General features: G+C 37.8%; 2 protein-coding genes and 1 pseudogene across 2 annotated transcripts; 1 reads left to right on the forward strand and 2 right to left on the reverse strand.

Annotated features, from left to right (window-relative positions):
• LOC124629199 (uncharacterized) overlaps nt 1–225 on the reverse strand; it is a 2,992-nt pseudogene extending 2,767 nt beyond the window's left edge.
• A 3,199-nt stretch (nt 226–3,424) lies between these two features.
• On the reverse strand, nt 3,425–8,598 carry LOC108280084 (coiled-coil domain-containing protein 42 homolog). Its single transcript, XM_017494855.3, has 7 exons — nt 8,487–8,598; nt 8,097–8,202; nt 6,538–6,639; nt 5,892–6,092; nt 5,343–5,564; nt 4,872–5,033; nt 3,425–4,430 (listed from the first exon to the last, which is right to left on the reverse strand). The coding sequence occupies exons 1-7, from the start codon at nt 8,564–8,566 to the stop codon at nt 4,299–4,301; spliced, it is 1,005 nt and encodes a 334-aa protein (XP_017350344.1). The 5' UTR covers nt 8,567–8,598; the 3' UTR covers nt 3,425–4,298.
• A 2,761-nt stretch (nt 8,599–11,359) lies between these two features.
• On the forward strand, nt 11,360–26,019 carry c19h12orf56 (chromosome 19 C12orf56 homolog). The gene is made up of 14 exons (XM_017494844.3): nt 11,360–11,823; nt 14,522–14,711; nt 15,273–15,327; nt 19,479–19,677; nt 21,217–21,290; nt 21,392–21,536; nt 21,905–21,993; nt 22,392–22,481; nt 22,590–22,677; nt 22,804–22,878; nt 22,999–23,076; nt 23,170–23,223; nt 23,330–23,457; nt 24,810–26,019. Exons 1-14 carry the CDS (start codon nt 11,572–11,574, stop codon nt 24,922–24,924), a joined length of 1,632 nt encoding a protein of 543 aa, XP_017350333.1. The 5' UTR covers nt 11,360–11,571; the 3' UTR covers nt 24,925–26,019.
• Nucleotides 26,020–26,765: the final 746 nt, after the last annotated feature.

Consider the following 26,765-nt stretch of genomic DNA (forward strand, 5'->3'; position numbering starts at 1 on the left):
AGGAGTATTATTATTATTATTATTATTATTATTATTATTATTATTATTATACCGTCATATTATATGAAGTTGGTAGGATATAACTTACTTATTTATCTTACGAGGTTTATTAATGTGTGGTCTTCGTTCTTTGTAATGTCTCCTGATGGTGCACAATGTAGCCTGTACCCCAACTGAACATAGATGGTGGTGTATTTCACGGGCAGATCTTCCAGCAGCCCTCATCGTCCTGATGTCTTGCGAATGCACTTTGCTGATCTAAGTCATTTTGAGTTGTCATTACAGGCGGATCATCTGTATTTATCCATGTAGACATAGGTGGCCACTGGGGGTGTGATCAACACTGATTGGAGGCCCAGCAAGTGCCAATAAGAAAGATTCATGTGATGGACTATTATTATTAACAAGTTATTGTCAATCATTCGTATTTAATACGTTTTTGTTCACCATTTAGCTGTGTTTTTATTTTAAGGATCTGCAGGTTTGGGGATATATATTTGTTTTCTTTTAATTTACAAGTGTCATGTTTGTAATGTTTATTTAGATCAAGAAATATTCAGAAACAGGTGCAGTTCTACAGACTACAATTTGATTTTTCTGTTAAACTTTTATGAAACTGTAGATTGAAAAATACAAGAATGCTTTATGACATTATTTATTAAATGACAGAAATCACTGCCTATTAAATGCAGTTGGACTTTTTTTCATCTTCAGAACGCTGAATGAATATTGTTGGCTGATGTTCTTATAAGTCACTTTTGGATCAAAGCGTCTTCTAAATGAGGAAATGTAAATGTACTTAAAGATTTCCTTAAATATAGCCAAGTCACTTCCTAAACATATTCCACATGGAATGCTAAGCCATTTTAATAAATAAAAAAAACTTAGTTGGAAAAACCTAAAGCTTCCCTGTGAGCATTTTTATTTAAAATACTTGTTTGGAATACTAAAATAATAACACATATATGTAAGTTATTTAAAGCTAAGACTCTTTAGTTCTCAAAGGCAAGGAATGCCAAGCTCATATCATGCAGTAGTCCGTTAAAACTATTAAACTATTTATTTTTTACACTGCATGTACTTTTTTAAAATCGCATGCTGGGGGAAGAACTATATTGTTCGTAATTTTAAAATGGGTCTTCTTGAGCATATTTATTTTATATTGACTTATTTTCACTGCCCCACCTTTTACAAATGTGGCCAAGAAAGTATCACTAACTTTTTAAAAACTTTTTTTTTATATAGAAAAGGAATGCAGTTTCATTAATTGTGCAATCCAGGGTGTAAAATGCACATGCTCACTTTCTGTAGCTGGATTAACTTATGAATGGCTTATGAGTATCTTTGGATTCACATGTAAATTTATAGGGCGATTACTGTGAACTTCACATCCTCAATGTGGGAATGAACTACAAAAGCCTTGCAAATGACCTGGTCAAATTAAAAGCAGAAATATAAAAATATAGGCTGTTTTTTTTTTTTTTAATTATTTTTTTTTACCATTCAGTACACGTCATCCGATTACTGATTAATTTTAATTAAAAAGTATATTTTGTAATGAAAGAAATCAATATGCTGGCACGATTATATTTTTGTGTAGACGAGTATAGACAAGAATGCGTTGCAATTTTAAAAAATTTTATATAAAAAAATGCTTGAATGTATTTTTGTAAACACTACTAATTCTTTCATTCTATAGCTTTGATGGTTTAAAGTCGCCCATCTGCTGAGGTTTTATTCTTCAGTTTGATTTCACACATGAGGGGCTGGGGTGAGAAGTCATTTATCCCTGAGAGGTGATAATATTTGGGGGGAGATCTACAGCTCAGTAAGTAACTGGAGAAAATGTAGCGGGATTCATCATCTTCAAAAACATAAAGAATTTCTTTGTTGCTGAAACCAGTCCTGAAGTCAGATTTAACTAAATCCTCGACATCCATTTCTTGCATTGATTAAGCTGCTGGGTCATATTTCTATCCTTATGATAATAATCATGCAGTTTTTCTACCATTAATATGTGTTACTCTCAAAATTATACTTTATTTTCCTAATGCTATGAATGTATTCTCAAAATAATATGACTTTAATCTCATAGTTCTATGACTTTATCCTCAACATTGTATGACTAATTTCATCATGCTACCACTTTATTCTTCAAATAGTATGGCTATTTTCATAATGCTACGACTTTATTATCAAAATAGTATGGCTTTAATCTCATAATGCTACGACTTTATTCTCAGTCAGAACACGCCCTTCTTTCTTTGAAACTTTGGTCATGGCACCACAAACTACACTTTTATGCATTTCCAAGATACTTTCTCTCAAGACTTAATCAAAATAAAACAGTGACTGTGAAGGAAACAGTTACATGCTTTATTTCCCCCGGCAAATATCTTCAAGAAATGAGAATGAACAAAGCGGTGAAGTGCAAGGGTAGGACAAACAATGGTGATCAGTGATTCAAAGACTCAAAAAAGAAAGATCTAATATATATATATATATTATTATCCACATTTTGTTATGTTACAGCCTTATTCCAAAATGGATTAAATTCATTATCCTTCCATCCATCTTCTACTGCTTCAGGGTCACAGGGAACCTAGAGACTATCCCAGGGAGCATGGGGCACAGGGCAGGGTACACCCAGGACAGGGTGCCAGTCCATCACAGGGCACAATCACATACACTCATATTTGGACATGCCAATCAGCCTACCATGCATGTCTTTGGACTGGGGAGGAAACAGAGTACCCAGAGGAAACCCCCACAGCACAAGGAGAACATGCAAACACCACACACACGGCCCCGGCGGGAATCAAACCCCAGACCCTGGAGGTGTGAGGTGAACGTGCTAACCACCAAGCCACCGTGCTCCTGAAGTCTTTGTAAATTAATTAAAAATAATAATAAAAAAAATGTGTACATGTGCTTTTTTTTGGTTTTTATTTGAGTTTACTAATTATGAAAGAGAACTGGAACATGAATATTTTATTTGTAGTTAGGTAAAGGTATTATGTAAATATAAAACCCCTTTTTATTATCAATTTGAAAAAAAGATGTGAAATGTAAACATTAATTACTTAAACAGGAAAGCTATTAAAATATAGAATCTGTGTTCCACATGGACTGTTTTTGTGTAAAACCTTGTCATTTTTATTATATTATATACTTCAGGCTTCATTCCTTCCTTTATGTATTTATTTGTATTTATGTAGTAATTTATTTCTTATGTATGTATGTATTTGTATCTTTCCCTGGTGCCAATTTGACATTGTTTACATTGACATCTATATGTTCGCCTGACTGATCTTACCATTATTAAATCTTTTTTTAATTCAGAACCAAATCCAGAAGATTAATCCTTCCAGAAAGTAAGCCACAATCTTTATTTATAGTACATTTCAAACTTGTTGAACAAAAAGACCAAAGACCTGACTGCTATTCCTTTTTATTTTTCTTTATTTGTTAAATTTGCTCAATTTCATGCCTCCTAACTGTCAGGGGGGAGATTTTTAAACACCTGGATTTTCTCTTTTTTCCCAACCTAGCTGCAAACATTCTGCAACTTTGTACAGAATTCGCCTCTTAGTCCATTGCCATAAATAGTTACCATTGTCATAAACAGCCACTGTTGCCAGAGCCATATCTCCCTGCAGTTCTTGCTGGGTTTCCCACTAAAGCTAAGCAGGGTTGAGCCTGGTCAGTATCTGGATGGGGGAAAACTACAGTTGCTGCTGGAAGTGGTATTAAGGAGGCCAACATGGGGCACTTACTTTGGGGCTTAGTGGGGATATTATACTGTTAAAACAGCACTGTCTTTTGCATGAGATTTACCCTGACTCTCTGTGGTCATTAAAAATTACAGGACACTTCTCGTAAATAATAGGGGTATAACCCCAGTGTCCTCGCAAAATTCCCCCATTTCCTAGCTGATGGTGAACGGATATCTGAACCGTAGTGTTCAGGCTGGTTCAGCCCTTACAGCTGGAGCACAATCAGGCTTGTTAGCTAGACACCCACATCATTACTGTCAGCCTATTACGAGCACTAAACGGACAAATGTCCTCGGATTTACACCAAAACACATCCCCCACCACTAGAGAGCCCTGTCCATGAAGGACAATGGTTGTCAATGCTTTATATTCCAAAACATTTCTGGTGGATTCTGATGACTAAGCTGCAGTATTTAAAATTTAAATTCTGCTGATGGACCAGCGTTTCAGGTCATAAGAAGTATCCAGCTATTCAAACAGCACCCCTGGTGGTTAGGAGGTGAAAAATTAAACCATTTGTAATTAGCGTTTTGTGTTGGAATTAGTTTTAGTTTTGTGTTGTCCTTTTGTACTGCTGTTGATCTCTTCTCTTTCAGATTTAGATTTGCTCACTTTCTCCCAAATCGATGTCAGATCACAAATGAACTCCTGAATCTGTGAATGAAAAGAATTTAACAAGTAAGTTGTAATGTCATTGCTTTCAGCAATACAAATATTATGCTTTATAAGCATATGTATTGTGTAATATTTTCTTCCATTCACTTTTGGGACATATTTTGACATAAATGTGTGGATATGGTGTGTTGTACAATATTAAGCTGCTACAGCCACTAAACCTGGTAGGAAAAGATGTCCTTTAACAGGGACAATACATATTAATCAACACAAGTATTAATGATGTAAATGTGTCAGACTTAGCACTTTACATTAATAATTCATTGGAGAATTTCATATGCAGTACTTCAGAATTTCACATTGTTCGATTATTTGCTTTCAGAAATATAACACTCAGATAAAACACTTGCACAAAAACATACATATAGATACTTCTTAATCATCATTAGCATGTTAAGTATTAACAACTCTCTACATTACCTTATCCAACGCTTCTATAGTGTCCTGTGGCTTCAGTGACTTGGGAATTTCGGTGCCCATCTTCCACAGATACTTGGACATGTTAAACGTGGTCAAGTTGATTCTAGTCTGCTCACAGGTTTTCATTTCGGACGACCTCTGAATATTGTTCCACGTTGCCTCCTGGTTACAGAATAACATTGCAATAATAGTGTCAGTAAATGGTTATATAATTATATCAGTTGGTCTGATCAGCTAAAGTACCATCTTTCATTCAAGTCCGACATTGTCAAATCTAATAGTCAGGTCTAATTGAGGCAAATTTAGTCCCCTCTGCCATTATACCCTCCTCCCCTTGTGTCACATATGGCCTCTCGTGACTTACGCACTTCAAGTCTTATAAAGCAGTTAATGAGTGTGTTTTAAACCGGTATTCAAACATAATCTAAGGATCCACCACCAATAATCATCATCATCATCATCATCACTCACCAAATTAAGTACCAGTTGTTTGGCCTCTTCCAGTTGGCTCCACAACATGCTGATCATGGCCTGGCGATTCACTCGTGTGAGGTAGTACTCTTGCCTAACTGATGCCAAATCGACACGGGATTTCAACTCCTCTTCATGCTTCCTGTCTACAGAAGCCATCAGCTCTTTCTGTATATACCTCCGTGCCTCATAGTGTTCAATCAGTTCACGCGGCTCCTGAAACTGAGAGCAATGTTCATGAGGATGCAGAGTTTCTTGTTTGTGTGTGTGTGTGTGTGTGTGTGTGTGCGTGTGAGAGAGAGAGAGAGGGGGGGGGGGGGGGGGTGCTGTTGCTAAAGATATATTACACTATGTGAAGCCAAACAACACAAAAGCTGGTCCAAACTGAGCTACCCATATTACACAGTTAGTTTAATTGCAGTGTAATTGTAGGATAACTCAGATATGTTCATAATGCAATCAACACATTTTACAGCATTTCATTTGACATGTTTCATCCACACTCGTGGTTTTATTAATGCACAATAATATTAATGAGTTATGACTAACCTCCTTGCTTTCCTTCACCACTGCATCTAAATATTCAGCATAGATGCAGTTGGTCTCATTTTGCTTCCTCAGCTGCTCCTGCTGTGTGATTAAAGAAATGAGTTCCTCGTTTAATTCTTTGAGGTACTCCTGCTTCTTCTTAATCAGTTCTCTGTTGCGTCTTGCTTTCCTCTCTGCATAACACCATTGCTCCTCATTGTACTGTGTACAGAAAGTGCTATAGTTATATTAGATAAACAGTTTTAATCCCATTTTTAAAGAAAAGCACAGTTGGGGCAGCTCAGTGGTTCACATTTCTTACTAATAAAGTTTGTGAGTTCAAATCCCAGGTCTGTCAGAGAAACTGTTGGACCCCTGAGTAAGGCCCTTTGGCTGTCAACGGGATTCTACCCCACTTTAGAGGTGGGAAGTAAAAGAACAATGACGCCGTTACTGGTTTTTACGTATTTGCGCCTTACTTACTTTAATCTAAACTCCTTTTCCTAATTTTAACAGATGTGACACCAAGAATAAGTTCCATCACTGTAATCTATCTGCTGTGACTTACACTTTGTGTTTATTTATCACTGCAGACTGTACTCTGACAGCTCGCCGTTAGTCTGGATAAAGTCTTAATGAGTAAATGTAAATGTATATGAATATATACCTTCAGGAAGCTGTCGGTTTGTAGGTGGTGCTGCAGCTGCTGTTCTTTTTCCTTCAGCCGCTCCTTACGCTCGTGCAGTGCATGCTGAAACGACTCAAATTCCTGCACAGAATCAGTGGAAAATCAGAGGAGGGGCAGGAAAAACAGTGTAAAATGCAATATTACAAAAATACACAAAAAAAGTGATGTTCTTCGCCAATTAAATCTAGAGCTGCAACAACTAATCGATAAAATCGATAATAGTCGATTATTAAAATTGTTGTCAAGGAATCTCATTATGGATTAGTTGGTCTGCGCGTGGCACGGGGGAGATTTACTCATTAATGTCACTTCTATTCAGAAAACATGCTCCAGAGAGTAAATACTAAAGTTGTGTCCCAAATAACATACACTTACACTATGCACAGAGTAGTCTACCATCTAGTGTGTGGATTTTAGAAAGGTAATATCATCTCAAATGGAACACTAGCGGGTTTTTTACTAACCGGAAGTATAAGCCGCTTCCTAGTCGACGACGCATGGCGTCACACGCACATAATGTGACACCACTAGCTTTAGCCTCAGAGTCACTGACACTGACTTTCTTCAGTTTACTTTCTGTCAGCGTTACCTTTTATTCTCAACATGACCTTAGCCCTCATCTGACAGAGGCGAAATCGTCACGTGACTGAGGAAGAAAGTGTGTGACCTCTAAGTCCTCTGGAGCATTTTATATTAAACACCGGCAAGAAGATTTATAAACTTTATAAATCTGAGTGTGTGGAGCACGGAAGCATGACAGTGATGCGGTCGCGAGTTGCTTAAAAGGTTTAGTTTAATTCCAGTCTCTTGTTATTATGTGCTGTATTTGCGTGCTTGCAGTGTAAATTCTGTAGCTTATTATAAAGGAAGTGATGTGTTACTAACGAGGCCGCATTGCGCCTCACGTACGATGCAGACGTGGTGATACAGAGTGTAGCGTGAGTAAGATCTGTAATGTCTAATTAAAACACTCTGATCAAAAGTAACATAATATGTCTGAAGGCAGTGAGTAACAGAAACCAGTTAATATTTATATTATATTTAAGTACTTATGCATTATTTTTTTATGGATTCACAAAAATTACCGAATTAAACTATGGTCCTAAATTAATAATTTTATATTCTGGTGTGTGTGTGTGTGTGTGTGTGTGTGTGTGTGTGTGTGTGTGTGTGTGTTTGGGTTCTTTTCTGTTTTGGACAAACAGTTACGTTTTAGTCTGAATTTATATTTGTAACACTCAGTTTGTGGATTTTATTTTAAATAAACAAAAAAAAAGGCACTGAAAGTTTGCTCGGCCCCCATCCGATTAATGTAAAATAATAATAATGTTAATAATAATAATAATAATAATAATAATAATAATAATAATAATAATAATCGGCCAACTAATTGATTATGAAAACAATCGTTAGTTGCAGCCCTAATTAAATCACAAAAGCATTTTCATCCTATAAACCAGATATTGTTCTTGTAGGCTAAAATCTAATCGAACAATCAAATCTAATCTAACATCTCTCTCAGTGGTAAATGGCCTGACCTTTATCTGCAGTTTGACGTTTTCCTGCATTTTCATGGCCTCCAATCTCTTTCCCAGCAGACGACCCGAATGTATCGGCCTCTCATCTTCGGGAAGTGTGGGCTTTCTATGAACACAGCAAAGTAAAGCATGCCAAAGTTTAATATGTACAACACTCCCTGAAGAAAAAATCCACAAACAAAAACACACTAATCTTCCAGTAATACAAAGAATTTATCTACGCTTATCTGGCACAGTGACACAAAGTATCTTAAAGAAAAAAAACAACAGTGTTGAGTACAACGGCAGAAATCTCATGGGTAGTTGTTTGACAACAAATCTTGATTAGATTTTGATTTAACATTACCAAAACATACACACAGATAAAAGATAAAAGCTCACAGTACTTACAGACTCTGCTGCTGTCTGTTCATTTCAAATCCTCTCAACTCGCTGGACAGGAATTCAGACATTTTTCTCACAGAAGACATGACACTCGCTATATCGTGTGCAGTTATGCTTAGATACAGAATGATATGTTCTCGCTGAAAAATTCTTTATAAGAAGCAAAGTTGCTTATGACATCACAGGCCACATGACTCCAGAGTTCCATGACATAATAGAATCATCACCACCACTGAACTTCCTGGTCTCCGTGACAACATCACTGCTGCTGAGGGGAGAGGGAGGGGGTCGTCACTCACAAAAAAAACACTCCATAATATTCATCTGCCAGTAGAATTGTGATACTCCACAGAAAATTGAGAGAGTCGATTAATTCCCAGGAGCAGATCATGATTTTATCATGATTAATTCATGTGTTGATGAATAAAATAAATGTACAATGAAGAATATTTTTTTAAATACGAGGGATGATTAAAACAGCATTTTTTTGCATGTGTTTATTTAGTACTGCCCCCAATAATCTATTTCAGATAACAAATGTTTACATATAGTCCACAAGACACAATATCTGAATTTACGTCATATCCAGAGGTGGTGTTTGGGAAAAAAACGTATGAGTGCTGCCAGCATTGCTGCAGAGGTTGAAGGGGTGGGGGGTCAGCCTGTCAGTGCTCAGACCATACGCCGCACACTGCATCAAATTGATCTGCATGGCTGTCGTCCCAGAAGGAAGCCTCTTCTAAAGATGATGCACAAGAAAGCCCGCAAACAGTTTACTGAAGACAAGCAGACTAAGGACATGGATTACTGGAACCATGTCCTGTGGTCTGATGAGACCAAGATAAACTTATTTGGTTCAGATGGTGTCAAGCATGTGTGGCGGCAACCAGGTGAGGAGTACAAAGACAAGTGTGTCTTGCCTACAGTCAAGCATGGTGGTGGGAGTGTCATGGTCTGGGGCTGCATGAGTGCTGCCGGCACTGGGGAGCTACAGTTCATTGACGGAACCATGAAAGCCAACATGTACTGTGACATACTGAAGCAGAGCATGATCTCCTCCCTTCAGAGACTGGGCCGCAGGGCAGTATTACAGCATGATAACGACCACTGCCTTGCTAAAGAAGCTAAAGTACAGTTGGCCAAGTTATTACAACCACTGAGTAACTGCACTAGCATCCTCAACTGCTTTGTGACATAAGGTAGTTAAACTGTAGTTGTGTCATTAAAGTTGATTGGGTCTGAGGGATTTTTCCTATTGCCAATTTTTGGGTTTGTCGCTTTACAGCTTCAAAAGTAATTTGAGTAGAATTGACAATCTTGTCTTTTTTTAAATCTGCCACCACCACATCCCCTCCCAAAATGATAAATTTACATTTCTATGCACTGTTAAAGTCACTCCTAAAGGAATGAGAGAGAGAGAGAGAGAGAGAGAGAGAGAGAGAGAGAACAAAAGGAAGAAAAAAGTAAATAAATAAAAATGCATATAAAAAATTGGAAGAATCACAGACTTAAGACTTTGCTTGTATTTTTCTCATTTGTAAGTCGCTTTGGATAAAAGCGTCTGCTAAGTGAATAAATGTAAATGTAAATGTAAATGTATCATTGCTGACTCGTGTAAGTGTATTTGATTGACTTTGAAACAGTGGTTATTCATTAAGGTGATACACTTATATATACCCCTCTCATATCTAGTGCCCGGTGTCCCCCTTGCTTATGAGGTGTGTGGCATCATCATGACAAGATCTAAAGAGATCTGAAAGGCCTTCAGAAAAAAAGGTTGTGGATACCTATGAGCCTGGCAAGGTATTTAAAAAGATGTCCAAATTATTTGAAATATATCATTCCACTGTAAGGAAAATAATCTATAAGTGGCGCAACTGCCAATTTGTCCAGGACTGGCCGTCCCAGCAAATTCAGCTAAAGAGCTGACTATCTGATACAAAAAGAAGTCTCCAAGAGCCCCAAATTCCATCACAGGATCTGTTAGTAAGTCTTGCAAGTGTTTGTGTCAAAGTATATGCTTCTGCAATCAGAAATAGATTGCACAAATTTGAGCTGCATGGGAGGCATGTCAGGAAAAAGCCTTTGCTGTCTAAAAAGAACATCAGAGCAAGACTACAGTTTGCCAATGAGCATATAGGCAAAGACCAGGTCTATTAGAATAATGTGCCCTGCACAGTCAAATCAAAGATAGAGTTGTTTGGCCAAAAAAATTCAATGTCAGAGACTGGTAGACAATTATGCAAAATGCCTACAAGAAGTTATTTCTGCTAAAGTGGGCAATACTAGCTTCGGAGGATAAGGGTGGACTTGTCCTACCTCACAATCATATACACACTCCCATTCACACACTACGGACATGCCAATCAGCCTACCATGCATGTCTTTGGACTGGGGGGGGAAACCCCCGCAGCACGGGAAGAACATGCAAACTCCGCATACACAGGGCCACGGTGGGAATCGAACCCCTGACCCTGGAGGTGTGAGGCGAACATGCTAACGACTAAGCCACCCTGCACCCATGTATTGTTTTAAAGACCCTTAATAATAAATAAATAAATAAATAAATAAATAAAATAAAAAAAAAAAAAAAAAAAAAAAAAAAACTTACTAAAATAAAAAAGAGAAGCTGGTTGAGGTATCTGCACATTTTCCACATAATGAATTTTCATATGCTTGATTTTACATCCACAAGATGGCGCCACTGTTCCTGTAGTCCAAGTGCGTGCAACTCGGTAAGAATTTTAATTATACTCTGTACAGCATTCAAATGTACGTTTTGATATGTTTGTTTATTTCACATTATCTCTCTCTCTCTCTCTCTCTCTCTCTCTCTCTCTCTCTCTCTCTCTCTCTCTCTCTCTGTGTGTGTGTCCTGAGTTATGAGAGACACTTTAGGGACAGCAGTATTCAGTGTGTGTCCCTACAGAGCAGTGTACAGTCTTTCAGAGCAGAGGTCCGTGTAAAACTCGGTGATGCGGTGTATTTCTCTCTGTGTGTGTGTGTGTGTGTGTGGGGGGGCACAGTAAATGAGCTGAGCTGTGTGGGAGTAGATTATAGTCGGGTGTAGGAGCTGACTCAGGTGTTCTCCATGGCCAGTCCCGTCTCGGACACTCCTCTCTGTCGGCGCAACAGCAAACTGGAGACGTTTCTGAAGAGAACTGCTCAGCGGGACGTGTACGAGCGGGTCCGGTACTACGAGGCGTGTGTAGTCGTGTCAGAGGAACTCGACAAGGTGTTCATGCACGCTGTGCTCACCGACGACTCCATTTACCTGACCGAGTTTCACCCACGCACACTCCACAGGGCTCTCCACTTCAGTGTGATTGTGCACATCGAGCTGGTAAGTGCAACAGTCCCACAGAATAGGGCAAATAAAACTATGTTCAGCTCACACTCAGAAATAAAAGTCCTAAACTGTACTGCTGCTGGTTGCTGGGGTGGTTCTGTCAGAGGGCATCTTCAGTATGATTTTGTTGTTGTTGTTGTTGTTGTTGTTCTTGTACTTTTAGTATGTTTTCCCCACTAGGAAGATACTGTACATGTCCCTGCTGGGGTAAAAAAAACCCAAACATTAAAAACCATCACAGTTTTTTTTTATTGGTTTCTACTACAAATGCCATTAAAGCCATTAACATTACCATAATTGGTCTTTAATGGTATCCACTAGACATAACATGCCACCAGTAGAAGGCAACAAATGACCCGTAGAGGAGACCAACAGGGACCATTACAGTTTCCATTAAAACCAATACAATTCTCATTATAACCATTAAAACTATTACAATTTCTATGAGGGATATTGTTTTGTTTTGTTTTTTTCAGCTGGGGTGAGTTTACTAGTTTTAACTAGCTTTTTAGACTAAAACTTCAGTCGTCCTTAAGGAATGACTAATGAATCGTTAATTACTAATCAATTAACATTCGATTAATAGTTTACACAGTAATTATTAAAGATTATAACTTATTTCTTTTTTAAAAAAAAAAGTTGTTGTTGGACATGGAACCACCGGATTATTGACATATTTACAAAATAATGACATAAAGATTGGTTATGGATGGAATAACACACCTTTCTTTCGATCTCCAAGAAGAGAGTCTAAAACCAAGTAGACGTGTGCAGGCAGGACAAGCAATGTTGATCAGTGATTGGTTGTTAGGAACAGGTACATACTAAAGGCAGAAACATGTACTAGTGATGGAAGCACACCAAGCAACAAGGAAAAAAACAGATTGATACGTCTTTTTGTAGTGCAGTGCTGAACGTGTGGGCTAAGTCCCAAACTGAATCAAAGGCCTGCTTGAATGCAAAAAAAAAAAAAAAAACTGAATCTGAATATTATTGTTTTGAATTTGTATCAGTGTATCTGAAATTGAATTTTAAACTGAAATTGAATTTCATGGTTTGCAAAAAGAGCAATCTGAAATCTGAAACTGAATTTCATGCTTATATTGTTTATACAGTATGCATGTATGTTTGAAATTCAAAAAAGGATCAGTTTCAACGGCTTTTTTATTTTATTTCAATCGCACACCCTGAAATTCAGCTTCGATTTCAAGTTCAAACTTCAATTTCAGATGGTATGATACAAATTTAAAAATAACAACTTTCAAATTACGATTTTTGCATTTAAATTCTAATTTCTCTTTAGCAAATGCCATAGCTCCCTATGGGGTTCCTTAGGGACATGAATATAGTGTACCTAAAAATAATTGAATGGTACATAATTGGACCTTAAAGACCACTGATGTTGTACTCTAAAAGCCAAAGGTACACCACATGTACCTTCCCAGGTAAACGATACATACTAAAGGAACAAATGATGTACCCTTGATGGTACCACCTGAGCAACAAGGTAAAATAACCTATAGTTTAGTAAATGGATGTTATGTTAAGACCTTCTTTTGTAAACGAGGAGTACAAGCCCAATTGTATCGTTTTGTAAACGAGCAGTACAATTTTTCAAGGCCAAAATTAAGTATATGGTGAGCACGAATTATTATGACATTGCCACAAATTACAGAAAGGTGTTGTTCAAAGCATCTTAATATAAATTAATATTACCCTATTTTATACAGTTAATCAGTGGACTACCTAAATAGACTATCAGGGACCACCCTTTCCTTCATTTAATTTCTAGTTAAAATTGGCATTAAATACAAATTATTCATTTTTGAGCATCAGGCAAAATGCAGAATGTATAATATTAACAGAAAAATGCACTGAAGCCTCAACAACTATGTAAATGACTATTAGTTCCATGTTTCTTGTAAACACCTCCAAAGTTGAGTCTTAGTCGTTGGTTGCATTTTCCAGTTCTGGTGATCCAAGTGATCCCAAACACATTCAATGATGACGCGATCTGGGCTCTGAGGTGGCCAGTCCATTGTTCTGAGAACACCAGGAGCTTCTTTGTTTGATAAATATGTCTTGGTGTATCATAGCCGTGTGCTTGGGGTCATTATTATGCTGTAGAATGAAATTCTTCCCAATCGGCATTCCTTCAATCGAAAACAACTCACCAACTCCAGATGTGGTTATACTGTATATCCTCACACTTACACTGAAGCTCCACCATGCTTGTGTGAGTCTTTCATTGATTCAGTGGTGTACAAACTGCCTTCTGTTACTTCCAAAGATTACAAATTTAGACTTGTCAGTCCATGAACGCACACACACGCACCCTGTTTCTTTATATCTTTTAATACAATTTCGAAACTCTTATTTTTTCACTTATTATCCTATGACTTCACTCTTCCTTATGCAAGTGGATTATCTTGAATCTAATCTCCTCTGAAAACTCTCCCTTAGACATTTTAGATGCACATGAGAAAGAAATTTGCATGGTTTATTTCCAGTATGGAAAATTGAATGAATGAAAGGGTGGTCTCTTATTTTTCTTACATCTAGTGTGTATTCACCCAGTGCCGCGCAATGTTCCCCGGGTAGACTCTGGATATATGATAACCTTGACCATGATAAAGATGAATGAATGAATGAATGAATGAATGAATGACAAATTATGAGACTATACCCACAGATCAATGATCTACCAGACTTCCTTAGTGGCAAAGACCAAGAGCAGTCACTTCATATACGTGTTGTGCATACACATGCAAAGGATGTTGGGAAACATGGCTCAAGAAACAATGGGTCTGCCCTGACCAAGCCTCAGTTTGTTGCCACACCCTGTCAACAAGACAACTATGAACACAGCTGCTCTCTGGAGGGTAAGACAGCAGGCTTTAGCAGAGAGGTTTTGTCAAATTTATTAAATATTTGTAACCTGCCACAAATGAAGGACATGATCAAATGGCTTTAATGCATATACTAAACTAATGCAATGGCAAATACAGCATTTCTCCCTGTGCTTTTATAACTGCTGTGTGATATATCCATGTAATCTCATTAATCAAGGTGCTGATCATTAGATTTATCATATCCCATTGGCATGTCATACACCCATTTAATCTTGTTATCAAAGTTGCTGACCATCGCAGTTAGAGCATGTACAGTACATTTCAATACACAGTATAACTCTGACAGCTACTAAGCCAGGGTTTGTTCATAATTTACCTTTTAGTCCTGTTTACATAACATTACTGTAAGTACCCCCCCCCCATTAAAACCCAAAAACAAAATGAATTGTTATCTATTTTATATGTTCACATTTGCTCATTTTAGGAAGGGTGACAATAATTATGACAGTAGGCCAGTAATAAAGTACAAAATATTAGGAAAATATGAATAGTTTGTTTTCTATACCAATGATCTATTCCAATCTCACACAGGAATCAGCAGGGTTCAGCAGGATGCTGACGGGAGTAGGTCTCCATCTTGGAATAGGTATGGTCTTCACTCGCTAAGTCTTCAACTCCCAGTCACACACTCATTGGGTGATTCCATGATTGGGGTGCCATTCAAAAATGTGTTAACCCATTCAGGCAAGAATATCTCGTTTTTTTACAAGGTTTCTTCGCTGGCAATCCCTGACTTTTAGCATAGCATGCTTACCCAATCTATAATTTGGGTAACAGTGATGGATTTTAAGTGTGAGAACATACTTTTCTTCTTCCTCTTCACTTCCACTTTATTTGTCCCCAAAGGGCAATTGGTTAACCATCTCCCCAGATCTTCAGGAAATTCCTGTTGAGCTTGTGACTTGTGGAATCTTCCAAATATTTCATAAGTGTATTCTTATGGGTTAATGTGTTCAGGTAACAGGGTTGATGTAATGTTTGAGACAAATTTTTCAGTAGCTATAAAATATAATTTGTGATGTTTTACACACAAACACATTTAAGTATTTGAATTCTTTTATCTCAATATCTTGAAGTGCAGTTTTATAAGTGCTGTAGATTTTTTTTTTATTAATGTTCTTTATCTGTTATTTATCTGGAACATGCACATAGCTTGTTCTGAAGGACACTTTAACTATGTTTAAAGTGCCTTTTACTATTACTTTGAAGCACCCTATGTCTCACTCGGTCAGTCCCCAATACTGTACTGATGCACAACATTTGCCAATCAACAAACCCGTCCCCTCTCCGACAACCACAGCGACTTTCTGTTGTTCTGCTTGCTTATCTCCACCTCACATGTTTTTACTGATTGACTTGTGTACAATCGCTTGAAAGAACAAGCCTGATCACGACAATGTGTGTCATCGGCCTGCTTTAGCTGCTTACGGAGACAGGATTTAAACCCGCAGCTTTTGACTTTGAATAATAATACAGCGATCAAGATAGGATTAATCCTGTAGCTGATGCAGAGCCATATTAATCTGACTGGGCCTAAGTACAGTCAGTCAGTACAGTTCCTAGCAAATGTAATGTGTGTCATGATTAGCTATTTAATTAAAGACCAACTATCCACCAACTACTGTAAATACAATGTAGTGGTTTAATGTTGCTGCTTGGAAACGAAACTGAGAAACCAAAACTGTTCCGTGCAAACAGACCAACAAAAGGTTAGTGTTATCATTGTGTTGTTGTTTTTTTGTCCTAAATTCAAATTGTAGGATTTACTCTCACGCTTCGTCTCTTTCTCTGTCGCTGTACATGTGCTGAGGGAGACTGTAGTGCTTTATGGTTGTTGTACAAGCATAGCCGGGTTTTTCACAACTGTTTATTACCAGCTCTGACCCCCCGTTGGGAGGCAGAGCATCAGAAGGGGAGGGTGAATGTTGGCCTGGAGACAAAGACATGAAGGGTGTTTGTGGTGCAAGTAGGCAGTAGAGAAAAGCTGAATAGAAAAAGAATACAAGATGATTAAGGGGATAAAGGAGATTATTAGTATACACACTCATGTGTGTGTGTATTCTAATATATATATATAATATATATATATATATATATATATATATATATATATATATATATATATATATATACACACACACATATCACTGCCTGGACTTCGTATTTAATTTAACTTGATTAAAATGTAATTACCTGCACAGGGTCTTGTTTGACGTGAGTGATAAAGCTGAGAGCAGCAAGGAGAGAGAAGGAGAAGAGAGAAGAGAAGAGTAGCTTGGTCAAGTTACCGATGACTTTTTAATGAGTGCAGTGTGATAGTACAATACAGTCGGCTTCATAAGGTTATCCTGTTTCTATTGCTGGTGCTATTATGTCTCCTCATGTTTCACTTGTTTTTAACTCATTAATAGGAAATTCAGTTAATATGAGTAGTTTATCATTTTATTCAATCCACTCATATCAGTGAGACCCAATCTCACATTTTAACATGCGTATATCTCCAGGAAAAAAAAACAGCATCTAACAACTACATTGGTCTTTTGAATTGCATGAATCTGCTACAAATTTACTACATGCACTCTAGCCATTAATATGTAGGTTCAGATGTACTGTAATCTGGAAACAATGATACAGTGGATTTAAGAAGTCTACACACCCCTGAGTAAAATTTTTGTGATGCGGAAAAAACTGAAATCAAGGTAAATCATGTCAGATGTTTTCCCACATTTAATGTGATGCAGCAACCAACCAAATTCAAGTGAAAAGCAATAAAAACTTTTTAAGGGAAAAAAAAAAATTATCCAATCACATTCAAACTCATGTTCAAAAATAATTATCATACACCTGTCATCAGTGAAGTGATTCTGATGAACTCCAAATAAAGATCAGCCATTTCTGTACAATTTTCTTGACATCATCTTCCTGCTGAAGCCAAAGACCTTACAAAGCATGTACAGGATTTCATTGTCAATGGTACTGATTGAGAGAGTTGTACAAAAGAATATCCAAAACATTAGATGTAGCATGGAACACCGTGAAGGCCATCTTCAACAATTGGAGAATACATTACCAAAAGCAGTATTCCCCTCCAAAACTAATGAAAGGACAAGAAGAAAACTTATCAGGGAGGCTGCCAAGATCTCTACAGCAACATTAAAGCAGCTGCAGGAATATCTGGCAAGTGCTGATTACTCAGCATGTGACAACAATCTGTCATATTCTGCACATGTCTGGGCTATGGGGTAGCATGGCTAGAGGGAAGCCATTTGTCACGAAAAAGAAAAAATACCCAAGCCCGCCTAAATCACCCCAAAGTGTAACATGGTGGTGGCAGCATCATGCTATGGGGCTGCTTTTCTTCAGCTGGGACTGGGGCTCAAGATATAGAGAGAATCATGTATAGCTTCAAATACCAATCTATTTTGGTGCAAAACCTGCTGGCCTCTGTTAGACAGATGAAGATGAAGAAAATGTTCACCTTCAACATTCAAAGTTTTGGAATGTTCCAGTCAGAGTCCAGATCTAAATCCTATTGAAAACCTGTGGAATGACTTGAAGAGGGCTGTGTACAGGAGATTCCCTCACAGTTTGATAGATCTGGAGCATTTTTGCAAGAGTGGAATAAAATTGCCAAATCAAGATGTGCTAAGTTGGTAGACTCTTACCCAAAAACACTGAGTGCTGTATTACAAGCAAGAAGAAGCTTTAACACAGTTTTAGTTAGCACTTATTTAACCAGGTTAATTTTTATTTTTAAGTTTTCCATTTTTATTGGTTGCTATATCACATAAAAAAGGTGGGAAAAGAACTGGCATGATTTTTCTTGTTTTTATTTTTTAACTCACAAAAAAACTGCAGTTTTAACAAAGGTGTGTAGATGCTTTATATCCACTGATTATGACATACCACACTGGGAAAAAGTCATTCTCTTACCATCGTTTAATGTCATTTTCACAGTTCCTAGGGCACAAAGTGAAGCAGGAAGTCCTCAACAATAAAAAAGCCTTGCTTGCCACAGTAGTGCTCGCTCACCTCAGTTCCTCTGTGTCTATCTGTGTTTATAGTTGAGATGAGTTGCGGAGTGCATGGGTATGATTATCACTTTGATTCACAAGTGTTTTGTCTCATTCCACCCTGGGGAGGCCATTAGCTCCAGATTAACATATGTGTGTAGAGCTTGTCACCATCACCAAGGATAGGAAGCAGTCGCCGGGAGATGGAGAGAAGGCTAGAGAACATATTAGAGGGGTAGAATAAAGTGTTCCATGAATATGTAACTTGGTATCCTCCTGTCATCCCAAATAACTAATCAGGTAGCTAACCATTAAAAAATCTTGCTCATTTATGGATATCATGTCATCCAGTACTGGATGTATTGGACATGTTGGTCCAAAACCGTGGTGCTTATTTAGTGATGATGCTAACTAACTGAGTTCATTCATAATCCTCCCTGTTTCTTTACTGAAGTGCAGTGTTTTGGGGTATTGGGTTATTACTTCACTGCATAATAAGGTTTGAAACTATGATCAGTGTTCATTTATATTAGTACTCTCTCACATATAGCTTTAGACAGCATGAAAAAATCAAAGTATGAATTGAAAACCTTATTTGCAGTAAATTGGAAATAATATACATATGATTTCAGTATTCATGTCTATGGTCCTTATTGCCTGCTAGGTGTACTTGGCTGTTGCACTGAATATCCTACACTTAGTGTTCACTGCATCCATATTTCAGAGACGGCAGAGATGGATGCAAGGGCAAAAGAAAGAGTAAGAGCTCTGTTCTGGCCAGAATGAAAAAAGGAGTAGCTGGGGAAAAAGAGAAAAAAATAGAGGAAGAAGAGAAGAAAGAGGCTGAGCTTCATCTGTATGCTGTGATGCTCACATCACAAATATATGTTCACCTGCAAAGATCCTGGAACAGTTATATCATGGTAAGAGATACCAAGGCGGATCATTACGTCGGTTTAAGTTGTTTTAATTAATAAACTTGTGTTTAGGATTATCTCTATCCCAATACAACCCACTCACATTGTAGTGGGCGTCTGGTTAGTGACTGGTGGTTACAGCTGTTTACCAAACACATATACATTCTTGTTTCCCAGTCATGCCCTGTGTGGCTGATCTGCTAGAAAAAATAACAACTCCCAAGAAAGTTCACATACTTTTTCATAGTATATAGCATAATAATAAAATATCATACTTTCAGTTTGCTATTTCTTATACTACACATGATTAATCAGGACACTGTTGGGTTGCTGTGTGTAGAGTATCATGACTCTGTGTTTAGCTGCTGGTGAGCAGGGCGATGGGAAATGTCAGGGGTGTGAGCCCCCTGCTGGGCAAACAATACACACCTCTCCACAATAACACTGGTACAGAGATAAAATGGACAGCACTAAAGCTTTTTTGATAGCAAAACACCATTATACAACTGCCACAATATAATATAAAATGTAACCCTAGTAGGCTAGGTAAATAAATAAATAAATAAATAAATAAAAAGCTCATTCTTAAAGCCCTAAATGTCTACTATGTTATAAGCCATTAACCATTACTGTGGAGTGTGACATCACAAATAAATTCATAAAACACCGGCACCCAGAAAACAGGCGGGAAAAAAAATGGCCTGTGGTAAAAAGAGATAATGGCCCAGCAGTGTCAGCTTGAACCCCTGACCCTCTGATTAGTAACACAGAGGCTTAACCACTGAGCCAACACTTATCATGTTTATTCCATTAGTAGTGAATTGAAAGTACACTTTAAGTGGTTTAAAGCTAGCTATTCCATCAGATATCACATAAATCTAGCACTCTGGGTTGAATTCCTCTGAAACACAAGAAACTGACACACTGCTCATGTAACTTCATAAGATGGGAGAATTTTGTGATTAACAAGTGAAGGTGAAAAGACACAATATTTTTCCACTGCATTGCTTAGGAAGCCACAAGCTAGCTTTAAAACCTAACTTTTGTTTACTGTTTCGTTTCGTGACTTTTATTTATACAGACAAATGTGCTGCACAGTAAAATCAGATGAATATCGATTTGGGTAGATGGAGATCAATACCTCTTCTCAGGTTACAATTTTAAAATGTGTGTTAATATTTATTCTGAACAAATTGTTTAATACTGGATTCAAACTACCACTAAAAAAGAACTAATTGTTTACTTGGCATCTAGTGTACTTCCCTTCAAGTACACTTAAAAAGGTAAATATATGAAAAGTAAAATAGTTCCTTTATATATACTGTGCATATATACATAGATATATACAGTATACTTGACACACTGCAGTTTTATCTACAGTGCAAAAAACATCATCTTAGCAAGTGAAAATATCTTGAATATAGTACAATTTATTTAGTATTTCCTGTTATAATATTATAATTAAACAAAAATATAAGATTATTAAACACATGCATTTTAACTCATTTCAAGCTTGTTCAATGTCCATCTAATGTGCTATCACAGAGATCCACACTGATGCTGAGGACATGCACCGTGTCGTCCTCCCCCTCGTCCAAGAAACACCAACACAAAATCAGGTAGCAGCGTGTTTCCCTGCTTCACTCCGTGCCATACACTCGTATCCGCACGACTATTTTGTTTGTTTACGTTTATGTTTATTTCCCTTCTTTATTTGTAGCTGGGAGCGGACGTGCCACCTGTTCAGTCAGCTGAGTGGGGAGCTGTTACAGGACGAGCTCAGCTTGGAGAGTTTGTACCTGCTGCTTCAGGAGCTCTGTACCGCTGCACATCACAACCCCGCCGTCAAAACACTCTTCTGGAGGGTACGATATCAGCCCCTAGGAGTGGATGGTTTTACTACACACATCACACTGGGTGTAGAAGATAGACAAGCGAGGGAACATGTTTGATAGCCATATTTATTATGAAATGGCCTGAGCAAATCCTTCACACTTTGCATCAGTTTCATTTACAAGATGTTTCTGACATCTAAAATAGGTTCTGGAGTACTTAATTGCCCGGAGTGAGGATGATAGGCTTTGCATCTTTTATTCTTTTTCAAATAAGATTTCCATTTTGCTTAAGGTGCTAGTAGTGTGATGAAGTGATAACATACTTAATTTTTGTATTTACATTTAGTGTGTGTGTGTGTGTGTGTGTGTGTGTGTGTGTGTGTGTGTGTGTGGTACAGTCACCTGAGCTCTATCCATTCCTGGTGAAGACGCTGGCTAAAAGCTTGCAGCTCTCTCAGGACAGATTACATACTGCTGACAGACTACTGTGAGTCTGCTTCACCTGTTACACAATTAATACCGTGAGAATCGTCCAGTAGTACTCAGGGGGCTGAATTAGATACAGTCCGACACTGTGCGTGACTCGATAATCCCCTTAGGTCCAGGAGGACGTTCCGTGGTCTGCAATCTGTTCTACAAAATGATAAGGGGATGAAAGAGGTCCTGTTATCCCTCTTCAGATCACTATTTAGCAATGAAAGGCGCATTTAAATTTGTAGCAAATTGTACAGTTTTGCAAAGTAAAAATTTATATAAAATATAACCTAATATTACTGATCTGTACTTACACAGCATATAGAATTATTAGCAGTGACTCACGTTGACTCGAACAGAACACCGTAATCACATAACTGATGAGTTACAATGCTGTGTGTCGGCCTCCAGGCTTTCCATGTTAGTGGTTCAGACCATGAGCCTGATGTTTGGTGAGACGGAGAAAGGACCTGCTCGATTTAAGATACTAACATCCATGCAGTGAGTAACCTCACTGACTATAGAATATTGTAGTTATTTTTATATATATATATATATATATATATATATATATATATATATATATGAGGCACCTTTAATGTGTTCCAGGGGAAGCGTGACAGCAGCCTTGCTCTTGGCTTTAGTGTGTGATCCAGAGCTAAAGTCTCATAATTGCAATTCTCCATCTCACACAGAGGTAAGACAGGACACTTATCTTCTTTTTTAAAAATATTTGTAATTCTGTTATACTCAATGACTCTGAGTGCCATTTTCAACTCTCTGTGTGTGTCTGTGTGTGTGTGTGTGTGTGCGTGCGTCACAGCTACATGTCTTACAAGCGGAGTATCTGGATGCAGCATCTGTTCTGCTTTTTGAGGTGGTGATGTTCTGCCAGAAAGTAAGTTATGCCATCACACATTTAAACACTCCTCAGTTGTAATGCTGTGATTATATGTATATAACCCTAGTACATTAATCCATGGACTGATACGGCCTTCCTGATTTGTTTTTATTAAAGACGAGTCGCATCCCGAATGTAGGACACTTTCTGAGTGTGGCCTGGGTTTTTCAAACACTTAAAGCCCATCCTTTCTTTGTAAGTCTCTTTGACACTTTTCGCTTTTTTTCATTCTGGAAGTAAAACTAGCTATTCATTAGATTCACTGACTTTTGGTCTATTTGTGTTTAGCTCCTGTTTATGGGTTATCAGGCCCAGCGTGTGGTTCTGGCACTGTCATTTTTGGTAAATAGATGATGATGGATACTAATATATACTAGACTGTGGTTCTTTTGGGAAAAGCAGTTTGAATACCAGAGTGATCCATGCTTATTTTGTTATGTTGAAACAGTCTGAGTCTCCCTTGAGCCCATTCCAGGCTGTCCTCCTGTACCAGCGGTGCTACCTGCTCCTGACCTGCATGCAGCACAACACCTGTGTGAACTCCTACATTATAACAGAACTCAAAGAAGAGTTCAGGTAAGAACGACTGTTGAGGCTGGCTGGTCTTATAAGATGGCGTTCAGGCTATTCCAAGCCTAGATGAGCAAATGTAGGCTGATATACAGGATGCAGATATAAATGTTGAACTGTCTAGTCATGTGTTTTGTTAATTGATCAGAAAATCAACCATTTTACACCAAGCTCTTCATATGAGTACTAGTGAAACTGAAGATGCATCAAAGCCATCAAAATTGTTTATTGAAACTTGTATCAAATTAAGATTTCCACATGATCAATGAGATCCAATGCTTCAAACTTGTCCAAGACACTGAAAGGAGTTTGACTGTTTCAGATTATCATACTGCACCATTTTAATGAACTGATAATCACGAGATCACAATTAACTGCAAAAAAAAATCTGTTTGAGTAGTGACTGTACTGTCCTGTGTTGTTAACACACGTTTGCATGTGCACTTTATGTAAAAATGTGTAGATCTTATCTAGCTCTGTGCCGTCTCGTGGTTAGTGTGTTGTTTTATGTAGCACCGTGGTCAAGGAGGAACGTTGTTTTGTTTCACTGTGTACTGTTCCAGATGTAGGTGGAAATGAAAAGTAAAGTGAACTTAAACTTGAACCATTTTAAGGATCTGATAATCAGAAGATCATAATTAATACACTTGTTCATCAGCTTTTGGTGCACTTGCAGATAGATGACATGGTGGGCAGCAGTTTTCCTGCCAATTCAATACGCAATTATTATGACTGGTCAACTTTATTCTGTGATGAAACATCTCTATTGTGCTTTGTCGGGTTCCTCTGGGTAATCCAGTTTCTTCCCCAGGCCAAAAACATGCGCTGTAGGTTGATTGACATTTCCAAACTGTCCGTAGTGTGTGTGAGTGTGTGCGCGACGGTGCCCTGCAGTGATTTGGCTGCCAGAAAAGTAGTACAGAAAATGATGGATGGATGGAGATTTTGAACTGCCGTGTTACACAATGCTCTCCACCACCATCAAAAGGCAATATCTTTTAGTAAAATGGCGTACAATCCTCAAGCACAGTTCCTGAGACTTGTAGAATCTATGCCATGATGCACTGAAGCTGTTCTGAGAGCTAATGGTGATTAAACAACAGATTAATAACATACTTCATGTTGGTTTGTCCGTTAATTTTTCACCTGTAAAATTTTATATGAAATCAATGAAGTTTTATTTTATGTCTTGACTTTACAGCTGTTGTAATGTCCACAAACCACCAGATGTCACTCTACTCTTTGTTTTTCACTCTTAGTTCTTGATAACAAATTATTCATTTAGGAGATTTGAAATATGTTTATGGAGTTTATTGAGTGACTTCTTCTAACATTTCACATACTGTTTCTTTTTTTAGGTATTATGTGAGAAAATCTGGGCTAGAGGACAAGCTTCCCTCTCACTATCCCATTAGTAGGCCAGCACAGCATCTCCTCTCCCAGCTGCTCAGCCTGGTGCTCGACAAGCCCTGAACTATGAACCTTTGTTAATCATGAGGACTGTTTACAGACATCTGTCTCACAAACACATTTGTACAGATATCCTGTAAGCCCTGAATAAATTGGTGTTTTTTTATTTATTTATTTATTTATTAACTGATGACCATGGATCCATAACTGGTGCATTATGTGCTTTGCCAATTGTGGGGAATAAGTAGTAGGGCAGAGTAATTTAAGGTCTGTCATACTGTGTGAAGAAAGCTAGAATAACACTTTTTTCACAAGGATACTCTTACCAGGATAAGCGTTGTCGATAAGAGTGAAGAGCTTTTGTTGTCAAACTGCAACAGCAACATCAACACAATTAAACATAGTCTGTGTTCATACAGGATGTGTTTTAGGCCTACGTTGTGTATATAAAGGAAATATTTACTTCTAATTGTTTGCTTCTGTGACTCCAAGATCATTTGCTAAAGTTTATATTCATTCAGGTATTCTGTTTCGTATTGTGCATGGCCTGTTCTATCTAGGCTCTTTCTAAAGATGCTGTATTTTTCAATTCAGTTAAATTTTCACAAAGCAGGTTTACAGAAATGTATACATTCCGAATTTAAATTTGACATTTATGAATTTATCCCTAATGGGCAGCCAGAGGCGACTATGGCAAGGAAAATCTCCCTCAGACGACATGAGGAAGAAACCTTGAGAGGAACCAGACTCAAAGGGGAACCCTTCCTCATCTGGGTGACACCGGATAGTGCAATTATAAATAAATCCCTTCTATAACTGTGTACTACATGGTCAGAAAGTGTAATTGTGTAATTGTTCACTGATGGAGACTTGTGTGCATTTCAGTCATAAAGCTATCATAGCAATTGCAGTCCTAAGCCATGGTAACAAAACTGTTCATATCAATTGCAGTCCAAAGCCATCTTCATGGTTTTTAAGTGGTACCATCCACAGTAATCTCACTGATCTTTAGGTTGTCCATATAGTGCCATCGTCAGTAGCAGTGAATGGTTTCCGAGTGATAAGAACTCCAACAAGAAGTAGTTTTTCATTTCTTGCGTTTGAGAGCAAACTAGTGATACCTTACTGAAGTTACTGAAGCTGATCTTCAAGTTTGCAATAAACATCTGAGTCTGAAGATCAACACCCGTCTCCTGGTTTCTGACTCATTTTTGCCCAAATTTCACAATAATATACTATATACAGCCCCCTCCAAAACTATTGGAACGGCAAAGCCAATTAATTTTTTGTGCTATACACCAAATACATTTGGGTTTGAGATCAAATGATAGATATAAGACAAGAGTTTAGGATTTCAACTTTTATTTCCTGCTATTTACATCTAGATTTGTTAAACAACAACAAAAAAAAACCTTTTGTTTCAGATCAAGTAAATAACATTTAATATTTGGTTGCATATCCCTTGCTTGCAATAACTGCATCAAGCCTGCGACTCATTGGCATCAACAAATTGTTGGTTTCTTCATCTGTGATGCTTTTCCAGGCTTTTACAGCAGCCTCTTTCAGTTGTTGTTTGTTTCGGAGGTTTCTCCCATCAGTCTCCTCTTCAGGAGGTGAAATACTGCTCAACTGGGTTAAGGTCTGGTGACTGACTTAACCAGTCTCAAACCTGCTGCTACCATCTTGAGTTACATCATCAATAAAGATTAGTGAGCCTGTTCCTGAGGCGGTCATGCAAGCCCAAGCCATGACACTACCTCCACCATGCTTCATTGATGAGGTTCTATGTTGAGCAGATCCTTTCTTTCTCTGCACTTTGGACTTTCCATCACTTTGGTTCCAGAACTTTTGTGACTCTCTGCATTTCTTTCTGAATTCCAATCTAGCTTTCCAATTCTTACTGC

The sequence above is a fragment of the Ictalurus punctatus genome, chromosome 19 (genome assembly GCF_001660625.3).
Source record: "Ictalurus punctatus breed USDA103 chromosome 19, Coco_2.0, whole genome shotgun sequence".
NCBI classification, from domain to species: Eukaryota; Metazoa; Chordata; class Actinopteri; order Siluriformes; family Ictaluridae; genus Ictalurus; species Ictalurus punctatus.

Excerpts from the sequence above, each read along its gene's own strand:
- c19h12orf56 (XM_017494844.3), top strand. The coding sequence starts at position 11,572 with ATGGCCAGTCCCGTCTCGGACACTCCTCTCTGTCGGCGCAACAGCAAA. Across the intron at positions 21,537-21,904 it reads TCAAAACACTCTTCTGGAGG|TCACCTGAGCTCTATCCATT; the intron begins GTACGATATCAG and ends TGTGTGGTACAG. Across the intron at positions 23,224-23,329 it reads TTCTGGCACTGTCATTTTTG|TCTGAGTCTCCCTTGAGCCC; the intron begins GTAAATAGATGA and ends ATGTTGAAACAG.
- LOC108280084 (XM_017494855.3), bottom strand. The coding sequence starts at position 8,566 with ATGTCTTCTGTGAGAAAAATGTCTGAATTCCTGTCCAGCGAGTTGAGA. Across the intron at positions 5,565-5,891 it reads TGGTGAAGGAAAGCAAGGAG|TTTCAGGAGCCGCGTGAACT; the intron begins GTTAGTCATAAC and ends CATTGCTCTCAG. Across the intron at positions 5,034-5,342 it reads AACAACTGGTACTTAATTTG|GAGGCAACGTGGAACAATAT; the intron begins GTGAGTGATGAT and ends TTCTGTAACCAG.